Consider the following 22,362-nt stretch of genomic DNA (forward strand, 5'->3'; position numbering starts at 1 on the left):
GATACCCCAAAATCAACTCAAAGGTGGGAAATTAATGTTTTTACAGGTTTCTAAAGAGATAGAGCAATATTAGGTTAACATCTTCACTCTGGGGCACATCGCACGTCTGGCAGCATTAGCTGCCCAATGTGCGATGTTGCGTTATAATAATCACATTATAAAAAATAAAGTCGGTGCTCAATCATTCGTTCTCTTTCACCCGTGTATTTTGATAACCATAGAAAATATGATGAAGCCAGTTTAGAGAGAATGGAAGTTACGTAGGTACGACTACAATAAATATAATCAAGATGGCGACGTCAGCATCATCGAGTACCCACTTGCTCCTCATGCCGCCTACGTAGGCGTCACCGTATGGAAGTGGTTAAGGGTTAGATGGAGAGAGGGAATCTAGGTGTAGCATAATACTAAGAAATTGAGACATTAACAATGAGATGGAGGAATTAATAGATTTAAGAATAGATTATAGAGCAATGCACAGAGAAATGACTAATCTATGAAAAGATAAGAAATAAACAGCTTAACCTCTTCAGTACGGGCCTTAAATCTCGCGGGCAGCAGCCGCTGCCAGCCATACGATGTGTAATAATACTCGCATCATAAAATATAGTCACCGCTTATATCAATCGTTCTCTCTTTCACCCGTGAATTTTGATAACCATAGAAAATGTGATTAAAGACAGTTTAGAGAGTATGTCATTACGCAGGGGCAACTACAATAAATATAATCAAGACGCCAATATGGCAGCCTCGCGTATCCACTTGCTCCTCATGCCGCCTACGTATGCGGCACCGTATGGAAGGGGTTAATGAACTAAAAAGTGAACTAAGCATGATCAGAAGTGATAACAAAAGAAAGAATAATGAAGACAGAAACAAAAATGAGGAACTAAAAAAAGAGGTCAAAAAACAAATACTGTACAAGCAGTGACCAAAACAAGTGGGAGAATCAATTCAAGAGACTGATCTCCTAAAAATAAAAAATCAGTGGAAACAAGAACAAGAAAATCAGAAAATAACATTTAAAGAAAAAGCATAACAGTAGGTAGAGGAAAACGCTAAAGAAACGGTAATTAAAGTAAAGGAAAATTGGGTAAGAGACTAGTAGATAAAAAAAGTGCATTGTAGTTTATGGTATTAAGGAAAAACATAATGTATACAAATATCAAAGAGAAAAAGAGAAGGAAATTGCAGAGGAAATTCTGAAAGTGGTTCAGGAAAAAGGACAAGAGTTCAACAAAGACATTAATGAGGTGCATAGGATGGGACAATACTGAAAAACACTATAGGCCTCTAAAAATCAAACTGAGGACTCGAATGATACCTGAAGAAATACTATCAAAAGTAGCAAAACTGGCAAATAAAAATGAAAATCCATGTGAATAAGTTGTATAGACACGGTAAAGGAAACATGGACTGGAGGTGAAGCTTTTATTCCTGACGTTTTGTCTAACGACTTTCTCAAAGGAATGAGCATACTAGAAACATACAGAGTTTATAAACCCGCCTTATGGCTCAAGGGGGTGTGCGAGCGTATAGCGCTGTGTTCTGATTGGCCCGCTGAGACAGCCAATCATGAAGCGAATATAGTGCTTCGTGATTGGCTGTCTCAGCAGGCCAATCAGAACACAGCGCTATACGCTCGCACACCCCCTTGAGCCATAAGGCGGGTTTATAAACTCTGTATGTTTCTAGTATGCTCATTCCTTTGAGAAAGTCGTTAGACGAAACGTCAGGAATAAAAGCTTCACCTCCAGTCCATGTTTCCTTTACCGTGTCTATACAACTAGCAAATAGTGAAAATTATGAAAATGTATGACTAAAAAGGGAAATGAGCAATGAGGAAATAGAAAAAGGAAAGACACTTAGAAATGAAGCAAATAAAAAACAAGAAAAGAACAGAGACTGAAAATAATGAGTTTTTGGAGAGTACTGGACCTGAGGATGAGGAAATGGTACATCAAAAAAAAGGAAACATAAACCAAAAAAAGAGGAGGAAATTAGAAATACATAAATACATATACTAAAAGCTTTTTTCCCCTTTATAAGGGAGGTAGGCAAAAAACTAAGGCATAAAAACCACTCCCACCCATTCTATCGCTATCACACTCCACTCCCTGCCACCCTCTTCCCTCCCTCATATCTTGGCACCTCTTGGATGACTGATCATCCCTGCATCTTGTCCACTGCCATGGGTCAGAAGCAGTGTTGCAAGACACAGCACATCAACAGCAAGGCTGCTTCATCAAATCGGCGACCCCCCTCTCCGTCCCCTCATGCAGAAAAAGAGAAGACGAGGAGAAATCCGTTCGAACTGTATCAAATTTTTCTCACACATACTCCCTCACCCCCCATTCCCCACTCATTCCACCTCATGGATCACATCATCCATATACAACCATTCTCCATTCACCCCTATCTTCTGTCCACTCCCGTCCTTCCTCAACAGACATTCCCCTCTTTCCCAAAGCCCCTTCTACCCCATCCATCTATCTCATCCTAGGTCGCCCCCCTCACATTCACTCCTTCCACATCTGCCTTCCACACCTCTTTCACTAATCTTTCTTCATTCTTTCCATGTGTCCTAACCATCCTAATACTCTTTCATCAACCCTATTTCTCAACTCCATTTCCAGCCCTGTTCTCCTCACCTCATTTCTCACTCTATCCAGCCTAGTAACCCCTATCCTACTTCTCAGACACCTCATCTCAAACACATTCAAACCCCTCTCTTCCTCTCTTATGTTCCATGTTTCTGCCCCATACAGTGCTGTCAGCACAATCACTCCTTCATGTAATCTCCTCTTAGCATCCATTCCCAAATGTCTATTTCTCATCACACTTTTTAATCCACCAAGGCATTTACTCACTTCTCTCTATCTACATTCTACCTCCACCTCCACTCCTCCCTTTCCTGCCACATTTGCACCCAAGTATCTAAAATGATCCACTTTCTCCAGTCTCTCTCCCTTAATACTCACTTCCTGTCTGCTGCCACTTTCTCCCCTTGTACATCTCATCACCTTACTTTTACCCACATTCATCTTCAACTTCCTTTTTTCACACACTTTCCCAAACTCTGTCACTAACTTCCTTAAAATCCCTCCTCTGATCCTGCTACAAGCGCAGTGTCATCCGCAAAGAACAGCTGGCTATTTCTCATTATACTTTTTAATCCCCCAAGATATTTACTTGTTTCTCTCAATCTACATTATACCTCCACCTCCACTCCTCCCTTTCCTACCACATTTGCACCTTAGTATCTTCCTCCAGTGTCTCTCCCTTAATACTCACCTCCAATTTGCTGCCACTTTCTCCCCTTGTACATCTCATCACCTTACTTTTGTCCACATTTGTCTTCAACTTCCTTCTTTCACGCATCTTACTAAACTCTGTCACTAACTTCCTTTATCCCTCCTCTGATCCTGCTACAAGGACAGTGTCGTCTGCAAACAACTGGCTTATCTCCCACTTTTCTCCATTTTCTTTAACCATCTCCAATCCCTAGCCCATTACCCTTGCGTTTGCCTCTCGCACCACCCCATCCATGTATAAATTGAACAGCCAAGATGACATAAGACATCCCTGGTGAAGTCCAACCTTTACCTCAAACCATTCATTCTCTCCATTTCTGATTCTAACACAGGCTGTACAGGGTGGGGCAGAGCAACTTGCTTATTTGGAAAGTCAATCAAAACGAAAGTAATGCAGATATATATTTAATTTTTTGAACAGCATCAAGTTCAACATATATATTTTATGTTTTTCCAGTTTTAAAAATTATATCAGGCAGATGGCATCCATTATTCTCAAACACTGTCCAGCACATCTATGGGTATGTTGGTGACAGCTTGACAAATGTTGTTCTTCAGATGAGCCAGGGTCCTAGGACAATTGTTGTAAACAAGTGGTTTTATATAGCCCCATAAAAAATAGTCGCAGGGTGCTAAATCTGGCGACTGCAGATCGCCCCTCAAGGAGATGAGGCGTCCTGGGAAGTGTTACCCCAAAACAGACATTGGCACACTTGCTGTGTGTGCCGTGGCACCATCCTGCTGGAACCGTGCATCTCTCACATCCATCTGGTTGAGTGTTGGCAGGAAAAACTCCTAAATCATGTGGACATAACAGTCAGAAGTCACCAAAACTCCCTGTTTGTTTTCTTAAAAAAAAAACATGGACCAATTATCCCAACTCGCGATAATGCACACCAGTTACATGTTGTGAATGTAGGAGACGCTGAAGAAGTTGTCTGGGGTTATTAGGGCTTCAATAGCGCATGTTCTGCTTATTTACTGATCCCGAAAGATGGAAGTGAACCTCATCACTGAAGAAAACAAGTGTGTCGTGAGGTATGCCATTTTCTCGAGCAACAAAATCGCGTGGATTAAGTTCCTGCACCACAGCCAATTTGTAGGGATGAAATTTTAGTTCTTCATGAAGGATTCGCTTCACAGAACGAGTAGACAACCAAACAGCAGCTGCATGTTTGCGGGCAGAGCATTGAGGGGATTGCAAAACAGAAAGCCTTATTGCGTCAAGGTTTTGGGGTGACCTTGCTGTTGGTGTAATGCCAGATCGCTTTTTTTCACATCACCATTTTCCCTTAAGTTTTTTACATATGAAACAATCGACTGCCAGCCAGGAACACGACCATGGGGTGCAATATTGAAATGTGTACGGAATGCAAGTTGCTTGGCTATCATTGAGCGACGGAAAAATATGCCTCAACAGAGAATGTGCGCCCCACCTTCATCCACCCCATGATGCTAACTGAAAAAAGTGGCCCAATACAACTGTATGCCCCATCCTTTCGAATGTGGCTACTCCCACCCTCCTCAAAACAACCATCGCTTCAGGGTGCCATATTCAAAAAAGCAAGTTGCTCTGCCCCACCCTGTACTACTATAGCAAAAACTCTTGACTGCTCTCAATAGCTTTCCTCCTACCCCATATATCTGTAATACCTCCCACAGTGCCTTCCTGTCTACCCTGTCATAAGCCTTTTCCAAATCCATAAAGGCCCAAAAAACATCCATACCTTTTCCTATAGCTTTCTCACATATCTGTGTGACCACAAAAATCTGATTCACACAACCCCTACCTGTCCCAAACCCACACTGCTCCTCACCAATTATTCCCTCTCTTCCTCTCCTAATCCTCTCAATGAAAACCCTCCCATAACCCTTCCCAACTATGCTCAACAAACTGATCCATCTGAAACTGCTACACCCACTCTTGTCCCCTTTTCCTTCATAAAGTGGAACTATACATGCAGTCCTCCGGCACTCTACCCTCTTTTAAATAAACATTAAACAACTTCACCAGCCAGTCCACCATCACTGTACCTCCCTTTTTTGGACACTCTGCATGATACCCATCTAACTCATGTGCCTTACCTGCTCTCATCATTTTAACAACTGCTTTCACCTCGGCCTTCTTTATTTCTCCTCCATTTTCCTCACTCATCACTGTCACATTCTTAATGCTTCCCACTACAACTATCTTTCCCTCCCTATCCTCCTTCACATTAAGCAACTCCCATAAATACTCTGCCCACCTTCCTCTTACTGCCATTTCCTCCATTATCATCTCTCCATCTGCACCTTTTACCTTTTCTTCTCTACTTAATTTGCCTCCTCTCTCCCTTTTAATTTCTTTCCAAACCATCTATTTATTACTTTCAATTTTTTCTGTCATACTCTAAACCCCATTTCACATCAGCTCTCCTCTTTGCCTCCTATATCTTATGTTTTACTTCTCTTTTCTTTGTACCTCTCATATGATTCTCTTGTCCTATTTTGTAACCAATCTGGGAATGCTAATTTCTTCTCATCTACAATCTTGTTCGCTTCCTCATCCCACCATTCACTACCTTTCCTTCTACATGAAGGACTTGAAAAGGAGGAAAAACCAATAAAGGACAGTAAATTCACTGTAACTACCGGTTGGTTATACAAATTCATCAAGCAACCTTGGTTAGGAATGTGATGCCTGCATTTGAAGCAGCATCTAATTGTGTTTTGTGCAAGTACTATTTCAGTAAAACAGTATTTCAATTTAAAGCAAATTCCTACAGACACTATTTCATGTTGAATTGATGTTTTACTATATTACAAATACTAATACAAAACAGACAACAGTCCAACATTTCTTCATAGAAAGATCAGTGTGACCTAACAACCATTGCCAGCCTGTGTGGGGCTGTGGTTTCCATTTGCTGAAACTGTACACTAGATTTTATTGTTAGAACTTTCATCCTAATTGAGATGTTCCTCATTTTCTCTCTCAATGAAGTTTTCTGTATCACAATCAACAACGGCCAAGTGGACTGTGACTATCTATTGAGTATCTTGGTGTCCTGCAATTTTTGCACTCAGGTGATCTGTTTTCTCGTATTCAACTAAGAAAATTTATGGCTATAGATTAAGTAATGCCCACCTTTCTGCCCCAGGGCATGTTACAGTTGCATTGAAAACAGCTCAGAACCAATTTCACTATTTATGGGTTGCATGTAAATATAATTTTGACAGTTTTAGAATTCTGGTTTGTATTTTTGCTTTGAGTTTAGAATGAAAGGTGACTTAATAATAATAATTGTTCCCTCAAGTTTCATACATACATATACCAAGGGCCTTTTCTCCTTTACAAGGGAGGTAGCCAAAGTCAAAGCCATAAATCCACTCCCAGCCATTTCATCCCCAGATACTCCACTCCCATTCACCACACCTCCCTCCCTCTTTTCTTGGCTCCTCCTGGATGACAGGTCATCCTTGCATCTCTCCCACTGCCCTGGGTCAGAAGCAATGCAGCAAGAGACAGCACTTCCACACCAAGGTCACTTCATTTAATCAACAACCCTCCTCTCTATCCCTTCATGCAGAAAAAGAGAAGACGGAGAAATCCCTTCAGGCTGCATCAAAATATTCATACATACTCCCTAACCCCCCATCCTCCACCCACTCCCTTCCAAACATCACAGCATCATCCATACACAACTATTCTCTACTCACCCCTATCTATCTTATCCCTCCCTTCCTCAACAGACACCCTCTTTCCCAACGCCCCTTTTTCCCCATCGATCCATCTCATCCTTGGTCGCCCCCTCATGTTCACTTCATCCACTTCTGCCTTCCACACTTCTTTTACTAATCTTTCTTCACTCATTCTTTCCATGTGTCCAAACCATCCCAATACTCTTTCATCAACCCTGTCTCCCAATTCCCTTTCCATCCTTGCTCTCTTCCACATCTCATTTCTCACTCTATCCAGCCTAGTAATCCCTACCATACTTCTCAGATATTTCATCTCAAATACATTTCAACCCTTTCTCTCTTCCTCACTTGTGTTTCATGTTTCTGCCCCATACAATGCTGTCAGCACAATCTCCACTTAGCATCCATTCTCAAATGTTTATTTCTCATCATACTTTTTAATATCCCAAGGCATTTTACTCAGTTCTCTCAATCTACATTCTACCTCCACTCTTCCCATTCCTGCCACATTTGCCCCCAAGTATCTAAAGCTATCCACTTCCTCCAGCCTCTCTCCCTTAATTCTCACTTCCAATTTGCTGCCATCCTCTCCCTTTGTACATCTCATCACCTTATTTTTATCCACATTTATCTTCAATCTCCTTCTTTTGCACACCTTTCCAAACTCCATCACTAACTTCCTAAACAACTTCAGTATGACTCAAAGTCTCGTGCATAGCATTGGCTGCCATATGTAATTTGCATCACACTACTCGCATTATAAAATATAAAGTAACTTCTGTATTACTTGCCTTCATCCATATCATTTACAGTATATAAATACCAAACATTATCGGAGCCAATACAGAGCCTTGAGGAACTCTGCTTATATCTTCCCAATTTGAGTTCTTGTCTCTAAGTACAACCCTCATTTTTTTTCTGTTCAAGAAATCTTTCATCCATTCCAATAACTTTCCTTGTATTCCACATATTATTTAAAAATTTCTTTGTAGCTTTTTGGTGGTACTTTTGTCAAAAGCCATTTGTAAGTCCAAGAAAGCACAATCTACTCATCCATCTCTTTCTTGTATTATTCCTATTAACCATGAGTAAAAGCATATTAAGTTTGTAGTACATGATTTTCTACTTCTAAAACCAAATTGTTTAGGATTTAGTATTTTGTTCTCTTCCAAATGTTTAATTAATTTATTTTTAATAACTTTTCACATATTTTTGCTACTGTGCTTGTAAGGGATACCAGTCTATACTTTATTGGATTTTCTTTGTCTTCTCCTTTGTATATTGGTACAATATTAAAAAATTTCCAATCTTGTGATACTTTTCCTTCTTTGAGTGAGAAGTCAATTATCTTATGTATTTTGTCTGTTAGTTCATCTATACATTCTTTCAGTATCCAGTTTGCAATTCCATCGGGCCCATATGACTTTCTGACATCAAGGTTTTTTATTTGGTCCCTTATTTCTTTCTGTATCACCATTATTTCTTTCATTTCGGGGTATCTTCCTCACTGTCCTTCATCCCAAATTTGTGAGCTTTCAATTGTAAATACAGACCAAAAATGCCTGGTCATAACTTCAGCCATGTCTACATCTTCTATATATTCTTTATTTCCTTCGTGCAGTTTCACTATTTTGTGTTTGTCTTTTTAGGTTGTCATTTACATATCTGTAAAATAGTTTAGGTTGTTCTTTGCACCTATCTGTTATATCTTTTTTTTTTTTCCTCCCAACTTATGTCTATATATTCATTTCTCAGTTTGATATATGTTTACCATTTGGTCATTTTTTTGTCATTTTTTCCATCTTTTCCAAGCTTTGTCTCTTCTATCTTTAGCATCTCTACATTTTTTGTTATACCATCACTTTATGTAAACATATTTTTGTTTCTTCTTAGGTACATATTTATCTGTTCCCTCCTCATATTTTTCTTTAAATATGTTCCATTTCTCTTCCATCTTTGTTTCTTCATTTGATTTTTTTTTCCAGTTAGCATTTTAAGTTTTACAAACTCAGTTTTGTTGTACATTAATCTTCCTTTCTTTGTTTCTCATTTCCCCTATTATTTTGTTCTTTAAGTTCAAACTCTATTAGTATGTGGTCACTCTTCCCAATTGGTGTCTTGTAATTCATTTTGTCAACAATTTCAGGCTTAGATGTGAATACTAAGTCTAGTCTCGATGGTTCTTCATTGTTTCTATATCTGGTATTTTCCTTGACCCATTGAGTCATTGTATAATCAATGGTCATATCCAGTAGAATGTTGCCCCAGAGTTCCTCTCCACCTTTTATTGTCATTTCTTTCCATTTCATTTCCTTTGCACCCATAATTACTATGTTTCCTCCATCTATCAGTAACTCAGATAATTCATTCTTTGTGTCTTCCAGTAATTTGGAATGATCACTATCAGTCCAAACCTGTGTTTATGGGGGCACATATACTATTATAAATTTTCTACTTTTCATAACACTATTTTCAACTTTAATAATGATCATTTCCACATTATCTTTTCCTTGTGTTATCTTTATCATATTCAAGCCCTTTCTAGTCAATAACATGACTCCTACTCCCTGTTTACCCATTCTATTTTTTGCCCAGTGGTTGTATAGACCTTGTCCCACCGTACTTGATGATATAGGACCTTTCAAATTGGTCTCCACAATTCCCATTATGTCTGGTTTCTCTATTAACAAATAGTTGTTTAGTTCATTTATTCCAGAAATCATAACGTCCATGTTTGTGTATGCCACTTTTAATTTTTTTCTTTTCTTCTCTTTTTTGGTTGAGGTTTCCTTTTCTTCTCTTTTTTTGGTTTAGGTTTCCTTTTCTTCTCTTTTTTGGTTTAGGTTTCCTTTTTTTACTGATGTACCATTTTCTCAGCCTCAGATCCAGTACTCTCCAAAAAACTAATCTTTTTCAGTCTCTGTTCTTCTCTCATTTTTTTAATAGCTTCATTTCTTAGTGCCTTATCTTTCTCTATTTTTTCATCTTTCATTTCCTTTTTTATCTGCACATTTTTGTAATTTTTACTGTTAGCTAGTTTTGCCGCTTACGATAGTTTCTCCTCAGCTATCATTTGAGTCCTTAGTTTTGTTTTTCATTGGCCTATAGTGTTTTTCTTTAGAGTATGTACCCAGTCTGTGCATATTTGTCAGTTTCCTTCTCAAACTCTTGACCCTCGTCCTGAACTGCTTTTAGTATTTCCTTCGCAATTTCTTTCTCTTCTTTTTGTCTTTGGTATTTGTGTACATTATGTTTTTCTTTGATACCATAAACCACTATGCATTTCTTTTTATCAACTGTGTCTCCCACCCAGTTTTCCTTTTCTTTGATTACCTTAATCACTGTTTTCTTTGCATTCTCTTCCACCTGCTGTTGTACTATTTCTTTGAAAGAGATATTTTTACCTCTTCAGTTCCTTCCTTTTTTTTTTTTTTTTTTTTTTTTCTCTTTTAACCTCTTCACTCCGGGCCAAAATCTCGCGGGCAGCATTATCTGCCAGACGTACGATGTGTCGTAATAATACTCGCATCATAAAATATAGTTACCGCTTATATCAATCATTCTCTCTTTTACCTGTGAATTTTGATAACCATAGAAAATGTGATGAACACAGTTTAGAGAGTATGTCATTATGCAGGGGCAACTACAATAAATATAATCAAGATGCCGATATGGCAGCCCCGCATATCCACTTGCTCCTCATGCCGCCTACGTATGCGGCACCGTATGGGAGTGGTTAATCATACTTCGTTCACTTTTTAGATCATTCAACTCTCTGATTATTTCATTGTTAGTTCTACTTAAGTTTGTCATCTCTTTGTGCAAAGCTTTATAGTCTATTTTTAAATCAATTCTTCCATCATATCATTGATGTCTCACTTCCTTAGTATACTGCTAAGCCCATTTTCTCTGTATCCATACCTTTACCTATTACTCCCCTTTCCCTTTGAAAGCCCAAAAAAAAAACCTTGCTTTCCCACCTTTGAGTAGTCTTCGGAGTGATGCTTATACACATTTTCTTTGGTATCACCCCCAGTGGTGATTCCACTCTACTTATATCTTATCCTCTCTTTGTTCGTTTATTAATTCTTTTATCTTCTTCACTTTCCTCCATTTCGTGCTAAACTATACTTTTCCAAAACTGGATGTTATACCTTACCGGTCACTCATGTTACCAACTGAAAGCAGTAAGAGACAGGGGGCAGTTACCAGTTGTCAGCTCTCCATATAGAGATCTTGAGCCAAGTCTAGAGACCAAGTGTCAGCTCCTCGGGGTTGTAACTCATGATGGTAGTGAGGGATTGATGGGCTTTGAAAATGGGTAGCTTTACTGCCCATCTTACAGGATCACCACATGCAGGTACCTGTCATTGGTCACAAGGATGACTTGTAATTATGTAAATACAGTTTAGTTTGGAAATTTGCAGGCTGACAGACTAATATTGGAACAGACACCATTATTGCCTTTGTGTTTATTGTAAGTCTTTTCACATCCTTATGCACCTTCTGGTTTTTCTTAGATTTATATGTTCTTTACACTACTTTGACTTGAGCCTTGATATTACCAAAAGATTCAGAAATTGTATGTTTAACTTTTTAAAAAAGAGATAAATTAGAACTGTTAGAGAATATTAGTGTACAAATTATTTTATTTCTCTCATGGATCTACAGGTAGTCAGTTGAAGAGCTCTGATCCAGTAACTAGTGAACCTCAAGCCTTTAACCAAGGTTCAACAGATGAGAGAAGCACAAGCCCTCAGCAGAGTGTCTCCAGTCTTAGTACAGACACCACTGCCTCCACAATGGCTCCTTCCTCTTCCACGAATACCACCACCTCAGGCTCCTGCTGCTTATTTGGAAACATTCTAAAAGCTAGCCTCAAGGGAACCAACACCTTTATATCCTGAGGCAGACCTATTGTGTAGAGGGGGTGAAGCTTTCATGATCCTCTGCACAAGACGGGGTTTCACTGTTGAAATATTGCAATGTTACTGTTAGGGAAAGCTGCCTTGACAGCTTGTACCCTTCCCTGCTTGCATAGATACTCAACAAGAGCTGTGAGCAGCTGTAGCTCCCTTCTGCATGACGATCAGTAGGTTGTGTAAGGATATAATTGAATATTTTTTGTACAATATGGGCTTTTGCAGTGTTCTGTGGTGGGACTCAGAAAAATATCCTGTGCATTTGATAAAAAAGTATGTATGTATATGGAATTTAATTCCACTTTTTCCACTTTTAGTTTTGCTATAATTATTTAACTAATCATGAATGTCAGCGAACATACTGGACACGAGAGTATGTGTGATGGTTATTTCTCTACTTACAAATATGTTTGATCATGATTTGTATTTTTTGTAAACCTTTTGTGTTCAGTACAGTGCCAGTTAGCAGGTTGGTACTGATTATGCTTTGCACAATGTGGACTGCTGCTCTAATCCAATAGCTACTGGTGACTTCTACTTGCCCTGGAATTCCATGCTCACAAGGAAAAGGTGACAACCTTGATTACAGTGAAACGCCTCCTTGCATGAGTTCTTTAAGTACTTGTTTGATTTCTACTTATTGAATTTCCATTTGTTAACTTGCAATTATTGTTAACATAATTAGTTCTACAAATGTCATATAGGTTTCTTTTAACAATTCAAACATCACATGATTCATCCATAGGTTCTTAGTATAGGAATATCTCATAGTGTGGTAGCTATGCATGGGTTGTGATGGTAATGGCTGATTTCCTTTATGTTGTATTTGGATTAAGGCATGATGTTTATTATTAAAACATTATTTAACCTTTATGGCATAGGGATTCCTCTAACCTGAAATAAAAATGTCACTCATCTGAATAAAACTCTTAAGTGTGATGAACTCATCACCAAATGCTGTAAATGGTTAATGAAGTTGGTGTAGGGAAAGTTTAATTTAACCAATTTTAATGTGGTCTACCTCACAACATTTCAAGAGTCAAAAGAGTTTAGAGTGGCTGTGTAGGTTAAACCTACTTTTCTTTGCTGGACAAGCCATGAACACAAAAGCAAGGATGTTCATGGTGATAGGTGATAATACTTAATTTTTCCCTGTATGATAGGAAGCAAACACACCTGTAGTGATGTTATGATTACATTTGATGTTTCCAGTGTGCATCATGTACATTTTTTTCTTAATATATTATTGTTATTATTGTTAATTATATTATTGTTATTATTAATTATTATTATTATTGTTACGCTCATAATACCAACTTTCATGATGAAATTCTGACTAGTGTTCATTTTAGTATTTATTTAGTCATAAAAGACTAAATTAGGTCATCAACTACAGCACTTGCAGTAACCCCAGCATCTGAGTCTCTTTCCATTTTTATTTTTAAGCCAAAATAATAACAGGTTGAAATAATTGTAACAGGAATTGTGATGAATTTAGTAGCATCAGAACTTCACTTGTTAATGAAGTCAAAACATCCTTAAACCATATTTCATCCCCCAAATCTTAACAATCTAAGTCAGTTCTCCCAGCATCCTTATGTAGTTTCTTTCAAACCCTCATTCCTTGACTATGCAGCAAGAGCTCAGAGCAAAGAGAAGATTGAAGAAACAAGGTACATGAGCTAAGTGCAGCCTAGAACCCTTTATAGCCAATATTTGTAATAGCTGAGGGTGAAATGGGTGCATGTGCTGTATACAGAGATGTAATAAGTTAGCAGAAGTATGTTAAAGTTATATGATGCTTAAGAGTGCTAGCCAGCCTTAACACATAGTGCATGTCCAGGTGGAGAGTTCTAATGAAGGAATGTTAAGTTGGGTCTCTCAACATCTTCATCCCTTCGTATAATAACCAAATAGTGCTTTAATGGTTATAACTTGAAAATTCTACACAGCAGCAGATTTGATACAGAATTTGATTACTTCTGTAGGTTTACCTTATTACTAAAACCATTAATCAGTGATTACTGTCATTTCCAAAGAACAAAGTTGGCCAAAGCCATGTAAAGAATTGATAAATGATGAATTTGAACATTTCCTTTTTACATAAGTTGTGTGTATCACTTCTCGTTATGCCCACTTTGTTTTCACTGGAAGGTTTTGCCCCAGACAGTAATGCACAACATGTAGAATGGCCATGACTTCAATGCTGTGGTGTTCCAGGCACAGCATATTGGCTATATATTATATATATACATACATATATACATGAGGTCAGTCCAGAAAGTATCCAGCCATTATGAGTATTTGCAGAACTGGTTGTACAATCATAACAGAACTTGGTGAACAATGACAGAAGACCTTACTACATATGAGTGAGCAGCCATACTACCATGTGACACTATTTACCCTCCAGACATAGTTGAATGAAGATGTGTACTCTTTGACCATTGCATTGACAATAACTGAGCAAGTAGCTTTTGTTTCTGGGTCATAGCCGTAGACCTACTATTTATCTCTGGTTATTAATTGTTTCAGGAAATCTGGGTCATTTGTAGCAGCTTGAAGCAAGTCTGTGAGTTTTCAGCACAAAATTCCTTCTGCTCATGGGTCAGGAGAGGCATGACGAATTTTGCCACCACGCGATAGTCAAACAGTACATATCTTTACTAAATTATGTCTGGCGGGTGAATGAGATGTCACATGGGAGTATGGCATCTCAGGCATACACAATAGGGTCTAGGGTCTCCTGTCAGTGTCCACCAAGTTCTGTTAGGGTTGCACAGCTAGTTCTACAAATATTCATAATGGCTAGATACTTTCTGGACAGACCTCGTGTGTGTGTGTGTGTGTGTGTATATATATATATATATATATATATATATATATATATATATATATAATTTTTTCTTTGTCTCCATCCTCTCCTAAGTTTAAAGTATTTTTGGTAAGGACAGTTGTTCCAAGGTCACATTATATCAGTACTTTGACAAAATAAACAAATTTTGAATAGTTTCCAAAAAACATTATGATATCACAAATCTTGAGCTCTGTTAGTAGAGCCAAGGGGATATGAGGTGTCTGATGACATGTTACAATGTTACAACTCTTTAAAAAGGTTTAGTTTCCAGTTTTTGTCCTTGGCATAGCAAAATCCTTGATCTCCAAATATTAAGCTTGTGTAGAATACGAGTTCCTTCTGTGAAGGAGTCCATAGCTTTACACACACACACACACACATGTAAACACACAGTCGAATGAATCAGATGTGCTTGAGAATGCTCCGCGAGCTAGCACTAAATCTAGCGATTCTTCGACCAAAAATTGGCGATTTACCTAGTTGTAAACAGTTTGAAGGGGGGCAGTGATGAGTGGAACCGTGATGTAGCAAAGTGATTTAAGTTTAATAGGAATAAAAAAAAAAAAAAAAAAGGGGGGGAAATGGATAAAACGGATGATGAACAGACATACACAGAGACAATGAAAAGAAGATTAGATATGAAGAAGTATGAAATGCCTCTGGGAGTGGTTAGAAAAAAAGTTGTAATATTGATAGTCCTAGATATGAAGATGAGTCATTCCATGGATTCAGAACAGAAAGAGGTATCGACCTCAAAAGCATACTTATAAACCAAGAAATATTTGAAATGAACAGGGATATTGTTGAATGGAAAAGGGAACATAATTATACAAAGAAGTGAGTGAATTGAGGAAGGAAAATGCACTGTTAATTAGAAAACCATTTACCCCTATCTTCTGTTTTCTCCCGTCCTTCCTCAACAGACGTTCCTCTCTTTTGTAATGCCCCTTTTACCCCATCCATCCATCTCATCCTAGGACGCCCCCTCATATTCACTCCTTCCACCTCTGCTTTCCACACCTCTTTTACTAATCTTTCTTCACTCATTCTTTCCATGTGTCCAAACCATTGCAATGCTCTTTCATCATCCCTATCTCCCAACTCCTTTTCCACCCCTGTTCTCCTCACCTCCTCATTTCTCACTCTAGCCTAGTAACCCCTATCATACTTCTCAGGCATTTCATCTCACATTCAAAGTCCTCTCTTCCTCTCTTATGTTCCTTGTTTCTACCCTGTACAATGCTGTTGGCACAATCACTCCTTCATATAACCTCCCCTTAGCATCCATTCCCAAATGTCTATTTCTCATTACACTTTTTAATCCGCCAAAACATTTACTCACTTCTCTCAATCTACATTCTACCTCCACCACCACTCCTCCCTTTCCTGTCACATTTGCACCCAAGTATCTAAAACTATCCACTTCCAGTCTTTCTCCCTTAATTCTCACTTCCAGCCTGCTGTCACTCTCTCCCCCTGTACATCTCATCACCTTACTTTTACCCACATTTATCTTCAGCTTCTTTCTTTCACACACCTTCTCAAACTGTCATTAACTTCCTCAATCCCTCTTCTGATCCTGCTACAAGCGCAGTCTCATCAGCAAACAACAACTGGCTTATCTCCCACTTTTCTCCATTTTCTTTAACCATCTCCAACCCCTAACCCGCCACCCTTACATTCACCTCTCACACCACCCCATCCATGTATAGATTGAACAGCAACATAACACATCCCTGACAAAGTCCCACCTTTACCTCAAACCATTCACTCATCAAAAATAGTGCTTAGAGACAAATATTCAAAATGGGAAGAAATGAGTAGTGGCATCCCACAGGGGTCAGTACTAGCTCCAGTAATGTTAGTTATATATGTAAATGACATGGATGAAGGTATAGAAAGTTACATGAACTGCTTTGTGGATGACACAAAGTTATTAAAGAGAATAAACTCCGAAATAGACTGTGACTCATTACAAAGTGATCTGAACAAAATCTCAGAGTGGAGCAAGAGATGGGAGGTAGAGTTCAACATCAAGAAGTGCAGTATAATTGAATTTGGGAAGAGCAAGAATAGAATATTGAGACAGTATAAAATTGACGGAAAAGAAGTAAAAGTAAATTCTGAAAGGGACCTAGGAGTAATCATCACTAAAGACATGTTGCCAGATAAACATGTAAATAAAATAGTCAGAGAAACATACAATTTGTTGAGATCAATAAAGGTGGCCATTAAATACCTGGATAAGGAAATTATTAAGAAAATATTACAAACACAGATAAGGCCAAAACTGGAATATGCAGTGCTGATATGGTCACCCAGTACAAAAAAGAATATAAAAAAATTAGAAAGAATACAAAGAGCAACAACAAAGATGGCCCCAACACTTTCAAACCTGAAATATGAACAAAGACTGGCTGAAGTGGAATTGCCAAACCTGGAACAAAGAAGAGAATGAGGGGACCTACTAACCATCTAGAGAATTATGAAAGGAAAAGAATGCCTTGATAGAGAGGACTTATTAAAATGTGACAGGAAATGAAACTCAAAAAGGATAACTACATAGGAGACCTGAAAAAGAACAACTTCCCACACAGAGTGATAGATATATGGGACAAATTGGATAAAAAAAAATAGTGTGTGCAAATACAATACAAGAATTTAAGAAAGTCCTCTGAGGGGCTCTGCCCTAGCCTTCCAATGGCATTAAACCATATCATCATCGTCAAGAACAAACTTGATCTTGCAAGATACAAAACGGGTCACCCACAAGCATAGCTCCCCTTCCCATATAATACAACTAGGTAAATAAATACACTATCTCTCTTTCTGTCTTTCTTTGGCTCTTTTTCTGTCACTTTTTTTTTTCTCTTTATTTTTCTCTATCCTTCCTCTTTATTTCTCATTTATTTCTCTATCTCTTTCTCCATCTCATTCTTTCTCCATCTCTTTCTTTTTCCATCTTGTTCTCCTTTTTCCTTCTCTTTCCCTCTCCTCTTTCTCTCCTTGTCTTTCTCCTTTTTCTGTCTTGTTCTTTCTCTTTTTCTTTTTTTCCCTTCTTTCTCTCTTTGACTTTCTTTGTCTCTCTCACTCTGTTGTCATTTTCTTTTCAAGGGGCTATGTCCTGTCATGGTCAAAATTGTATTCCAGCTCTACATCCCAATCATATGATCTATTTCTGGTCAAATATCCATAACAAAGCAGCTCTTGATTAATCATTGAGGCAATATTGATCTTCAGGGGAATGGCAAGTGACTTAATGTTGATGAGCTCAAGGAGGATAAGGTAAATAAATGAGGCTTGGCAGAAAAATCTTTCTATTTTCTCATATGGAGCTTCTCAGAATGAGCAGATCGAGTCATGTCTTAGCTGACCAATTGGGTTGCAGTAGAGATGCCAGCTGCTCCTGAGATTACATGTTCAAACCCAAGCTGCCATCTTAATTTAGAGGCTATAATTAGTTACCTATTTACCCTGTAATCCTCATCCATACATATGTACTATGGATATCACATTGTACTCTTCAGTATAAAATTGGAGTACATAAAAGTTGCAATATGAAGATGATTATTGAAGATGCAACCTCAGGCATAATGTGTTGCACAGATGTGTAAGATGTTGAAGACTAGTTGGGACATGCCCAGAAGTGTAGAACCTGCATTATGGTCCTTTGTATGGTACATTGATAAATTCTAATACAGAATTAACAATGTGGTTTACATGATAGGGTTCTTTTTTAAACAACAGTAAGGTTCTACGGGACTGTATGTGATGGGTTGCATGCAAGACCTAATACAACTTGTCTTGGGCCTTACACAAAAAAGGCTTGAGTACTAAGCTTAGTAGTTTGTATTTGAAACCTAACTGTTAGGCATATACAGATGACTCATGTTAGTTCCTTAGTATTGTTTAGGGGATTCTGAACAGTCCACTTTCTGCATAGGACTTTAAAAACAGACCTGATCCTAAGACTTCACACAACCAGTCTTGTGTGCATTGTCACATCAGGCAGCTACCTACACCCTAGATCTTTCACTGCAATATGATATGAATTACATCCTGCTGCTTAAGCTTGAGATTGACACTATTACTGAAGACTAATTTTTGTTCTTCATTATCAATCTTTCTGTAATCAGGAAAACCAGATACATAAAAAAATACATTATTATTCACAATACTATTAAAATGTTCATAATGATTTATTAAGTATTGTTAAAGTTAGCATGCTAAACTATTTGAAATGCAGATAGTTGCCTTAATATTAAGTTAACACACTAACGTTTCCTCTGACTTACCTAGGGATCTCTAGCACTGGCTTCACAAAATCTCCTGAAACCAGTATTTATTTTGGGATCTTTAGTTTTGTGCTCCATTCTTTCAGTGATTCTTGTAAGTTCTTAACATTTCACTCACATCTTTGAGTTTAACAATGTGATAACAAATGTGTATAGAGCAGAAGCTAACAGATGCAGTAGGAGTTGGTTCAGCCAGAGCTTCCCTTTAAAGCTGCCACTTCAGAGGAAACTGTTGACTTAGATGCTTGTGGAGTGAAAGCTTGACTAAATGGAATGGCTCAATAAGCCGAAAGAGAATGCACATTTTGGGATTGTTCAGTTTCATTCACATATTTGTGGCCATGTCAAGGCCAGCAACATGTTTTCATGGTCTATATAGATATTCAAACATATATGTTTGCCCATGTACATATGTATGTGTGTGTTTTGTGTATGGATATATACATATACACATATGTACCTATAAGGATAGCATTTGGTGTATAACTCTTATTAAGTAAAATTTTAGAATGATGAATGTGTAAGTTATAGTAGATATATTTTGATCCCAGTGTTGTTGAAAGTTGTGTATGAATTGAAGGTGTGTGACACATTGATTGCTTGCACACATGCTGCTCCAGCATCAGGGCATTGCAAGGCAGCTGAAAAGCAAATCATACCCAGCATGAAGAATCAAGGTCATAACCTGTCCTAATAAGCTGGACCCAAGCAGTTGTAGTCAAGTGGATCAAGTTATATAGGGGTTCAAGTCATTCACTGATTTACTCATAAGGCCTGCATGTGATAATTTATATATATGAATATATATGTATAGAAATTGTTATTTTCTAACAAGAGTCCATTTGAAATAGAAATTGAAATTCAGCATTAGCCTGAATTATTCCCTGCCAGTGTCAGCACATTTTTGTGTTTTGGTCTTTGTTGAAAGGTGTAATCTCCATTGCAAAATGTGATCTTCATTATATGGTGTGACCCCCATTTCTAAAGTATGGTCTTGTTACAAGTTATGGTCTGTAGTACAAGATTAGGTCTCTCCAGAAATGTGATCTGCTGCAGGGTATAGTCACCTCTGCAACATATGGTCATCATTTGTGAACTATGCTGCTAAGTGAGAGTTTCATTATAAATTATGACCTTTGTTGCTTGCTGTCTTTCAGATGTCTTCATTCAAAATAACCTCATGATTTTTTGGTGATGTGGATCATGACAAACAGATATAACTTAACAGTCATAATTGTTTATTTTGTCTTGAAAACCATCTGTCTTGTACATATATTGATGCCAAGTTTTAGTACAGTAAACCCTTAATATTCACCTTATGTGTGTGTGTTTATCTAGTTGTAGTGTATAGGGTTGAAGCTGTGCTCATAGTCTCTTTTCTTTGACTCCATTTGTCAAACTTTGCCTTGAATGCTTCATAGTGTTGGCTTGGAACCCCATGAGATCAGCTCCAACCCTCTATGCTACAACTTGATAAATATACATACACACCAACGAACCACAGGCTGGAATGGATGTCTAGAATGAGCTCTGAAGTGCAGCACTTTTTCAATAAGTTCAAAGGAAACACCTAGTTTTATATTTTTATTTCGGGATAGGGAGCTGTGTTTATTGAGTGACCAAAATGATAAAATAGAGTAATTTCACATTAGTGGTCAATACACAAAATGAAAAATGATGAAGGAGAAAGACAAAATTAGTGAACCAACAAAGAGAAGTCTGGATGTAAGCAGGGTGGAATCACAGTTGGGTGTCATACCAAAGAAGATTTGCAACATGGAAACCCTGAAATCGAGTAAAAGGCTTGAATATGTTTTTTCAGAGTTTATAAAGGAAAGTGGAATACTAGGTAGAGGTTTAGAATTGGAAAGAGAATCAAGGTATAAAAATATCCTAAGAAATCAGGAGATTACAGAATTGATAAAAGAAATTACAGATCTGAAAGCTGAATACAGGGCATTGTACAGAGATTAACCAGCTGAAAAGACTGAATGCTGAAACTAACAGAGAGCTTAATTATCTAGAAAAAGGAATTAAACATAGAAGTGAAAATGAAAGAATGAAAAATGAAGATACAAACAAAAATGAGGCTTTGAAAAAAAAATATACAAGCAGTAACCAAGAAATAAAACATCAAAGGAAAGTGGAACAAGAAAACAAAAAAATAACTTTTAAAAGAATAGTACGGCAACAAGTGGAAGAAAATGCCAAAGAAACAGTAATTAAAATAATTATGGAGAAAAAGAATTGGGTATTAAAGAAAAATATAATGTAGCTAGATACCTAAGAGAAAAAGAGAGAGAAATTCTGAAAGAAATACAAGAGGAGGGACAAGCAATGGAAAAAGAAATAGAAGTACATAGAATGGGACAATACTCTAAAGAAAAAGAAAAAAATAGACCACAAAAAATTCAACTATGGTCTCCAATGATAGCAGAAGTACTGTCAAAAACAGCAGTTGGTAAAAAGTAAAAATTACAAAAATGTATGGATAAAAAAAGAAATGAGCAATGAGGAAAAGACACTAAGAAATGAAGCAAATGAACACAAGGGAAGAACAGAGACCAAAAAGATTTTTTTTTTTTTTTTGAGTACCTGAGACTGAGAAAATAAATTATATTAAAAAGAAAAAAAAATATATATATATATATATATATATAAAACAGGAGAAAGGGAAAAATTAAAAATAATATATACCAACATGGCATGGTTTCAGGACTAAAGTGACTATCTGGCAGAAAAGAAACTGGATATGATGGGAATTGTGGAGACCAAATTAAAAGGTCCACTACCACCTAATACTGTGGGACAAGATTTATACAACCACTGGATGTAAAATAGAAAGGAGAAACAGGGTGGGGTCATGTTTTTGACTAAGAAAGGCTTAAATGTGTCAAAGGTAACAGAAGGAAAAAGTAATGTGAAATTGAATATGATAAAAGTTGAAAGCAGTGACATGAAAATTAGATTTTTTTTAGTAATATATGTGCCCCAAAAACATATTCTTGAATAGAGAGTGATCATTCCAAACTGTTGGAAGACACAGAATGCATTAAATGAATTACTGAAAAGAGGAAACATACCCGGTAGTAATTATGGGTGACTTTAGATAAATATGTTGGGAAGAGATGACAGTGAAAGGTGAAGACCTTTGGGGAAATATACTACTGGATATGGACCATTGAATACTCAATGAGTAAATGAAAATACCAGATATAGAAACAATGAAGAACTGTGAAGACTAGACTTAATATTTACATCAGAGCCTGAAATTGTGGATAAAATGGAATACA

At 37.5% G+C, this 22,362-nt stretch overlaps 2 protein-coding genes across 10 annotated transcripts in view; both read left to right on the plus strand.

The window, feature by feature from the left end:
• LOC143027756 (tubulin polyglutamylase TTLL5-like) overlaps positions 1-14,713 on the plus strand; it is a 182,337-nt gene extending 167,624 nt beyond the window's left edge. For 7 of the 9 annotated variants that reach the window (XM_076189267.1, XM_076189272.1, XM_076189273.1 and 4 more), the window contains one exon: positions 11,667-14,712. In XM_076189267.1, coding sequence (XP_076045382.1) covers positions 11,667-11,902 — 236 coding nt within the window. In that variant the 3' untranslated portion in view covers positions 11,903-14,712. Of the gene's footprint in view, positions 1-11,666 lie in introns of all 9 variants that reach the window. The other 2 variants (XM_076189271.1, XM_076189274.1) reach the window with 2 other exon arrangements.
• The window catches only part of LOC143027759 (zinc finger MYM-type protein 1-like), a 487,234-nt gene that overhangs the window by 371,202 nt on the left and 93,670 nt on the right, over positions 1-22,362 (plus strand). The window lies entirely within an intron of this gene.

Source organism: Oratosquilla oratoria, chromosome 8, assembly GCF_046742065.1.
Source record: "Oratosquilla oratoria isolate Oo_2021 chromosome 8, ASM4674206v1, whole genome shotgun sequence".
NCBI lineage: Eukaryota > Metazoa > Arthropoda > Malacostraca > Stomatopoda > Squillidae > Oratosquilla > Oratosquilla oratoria.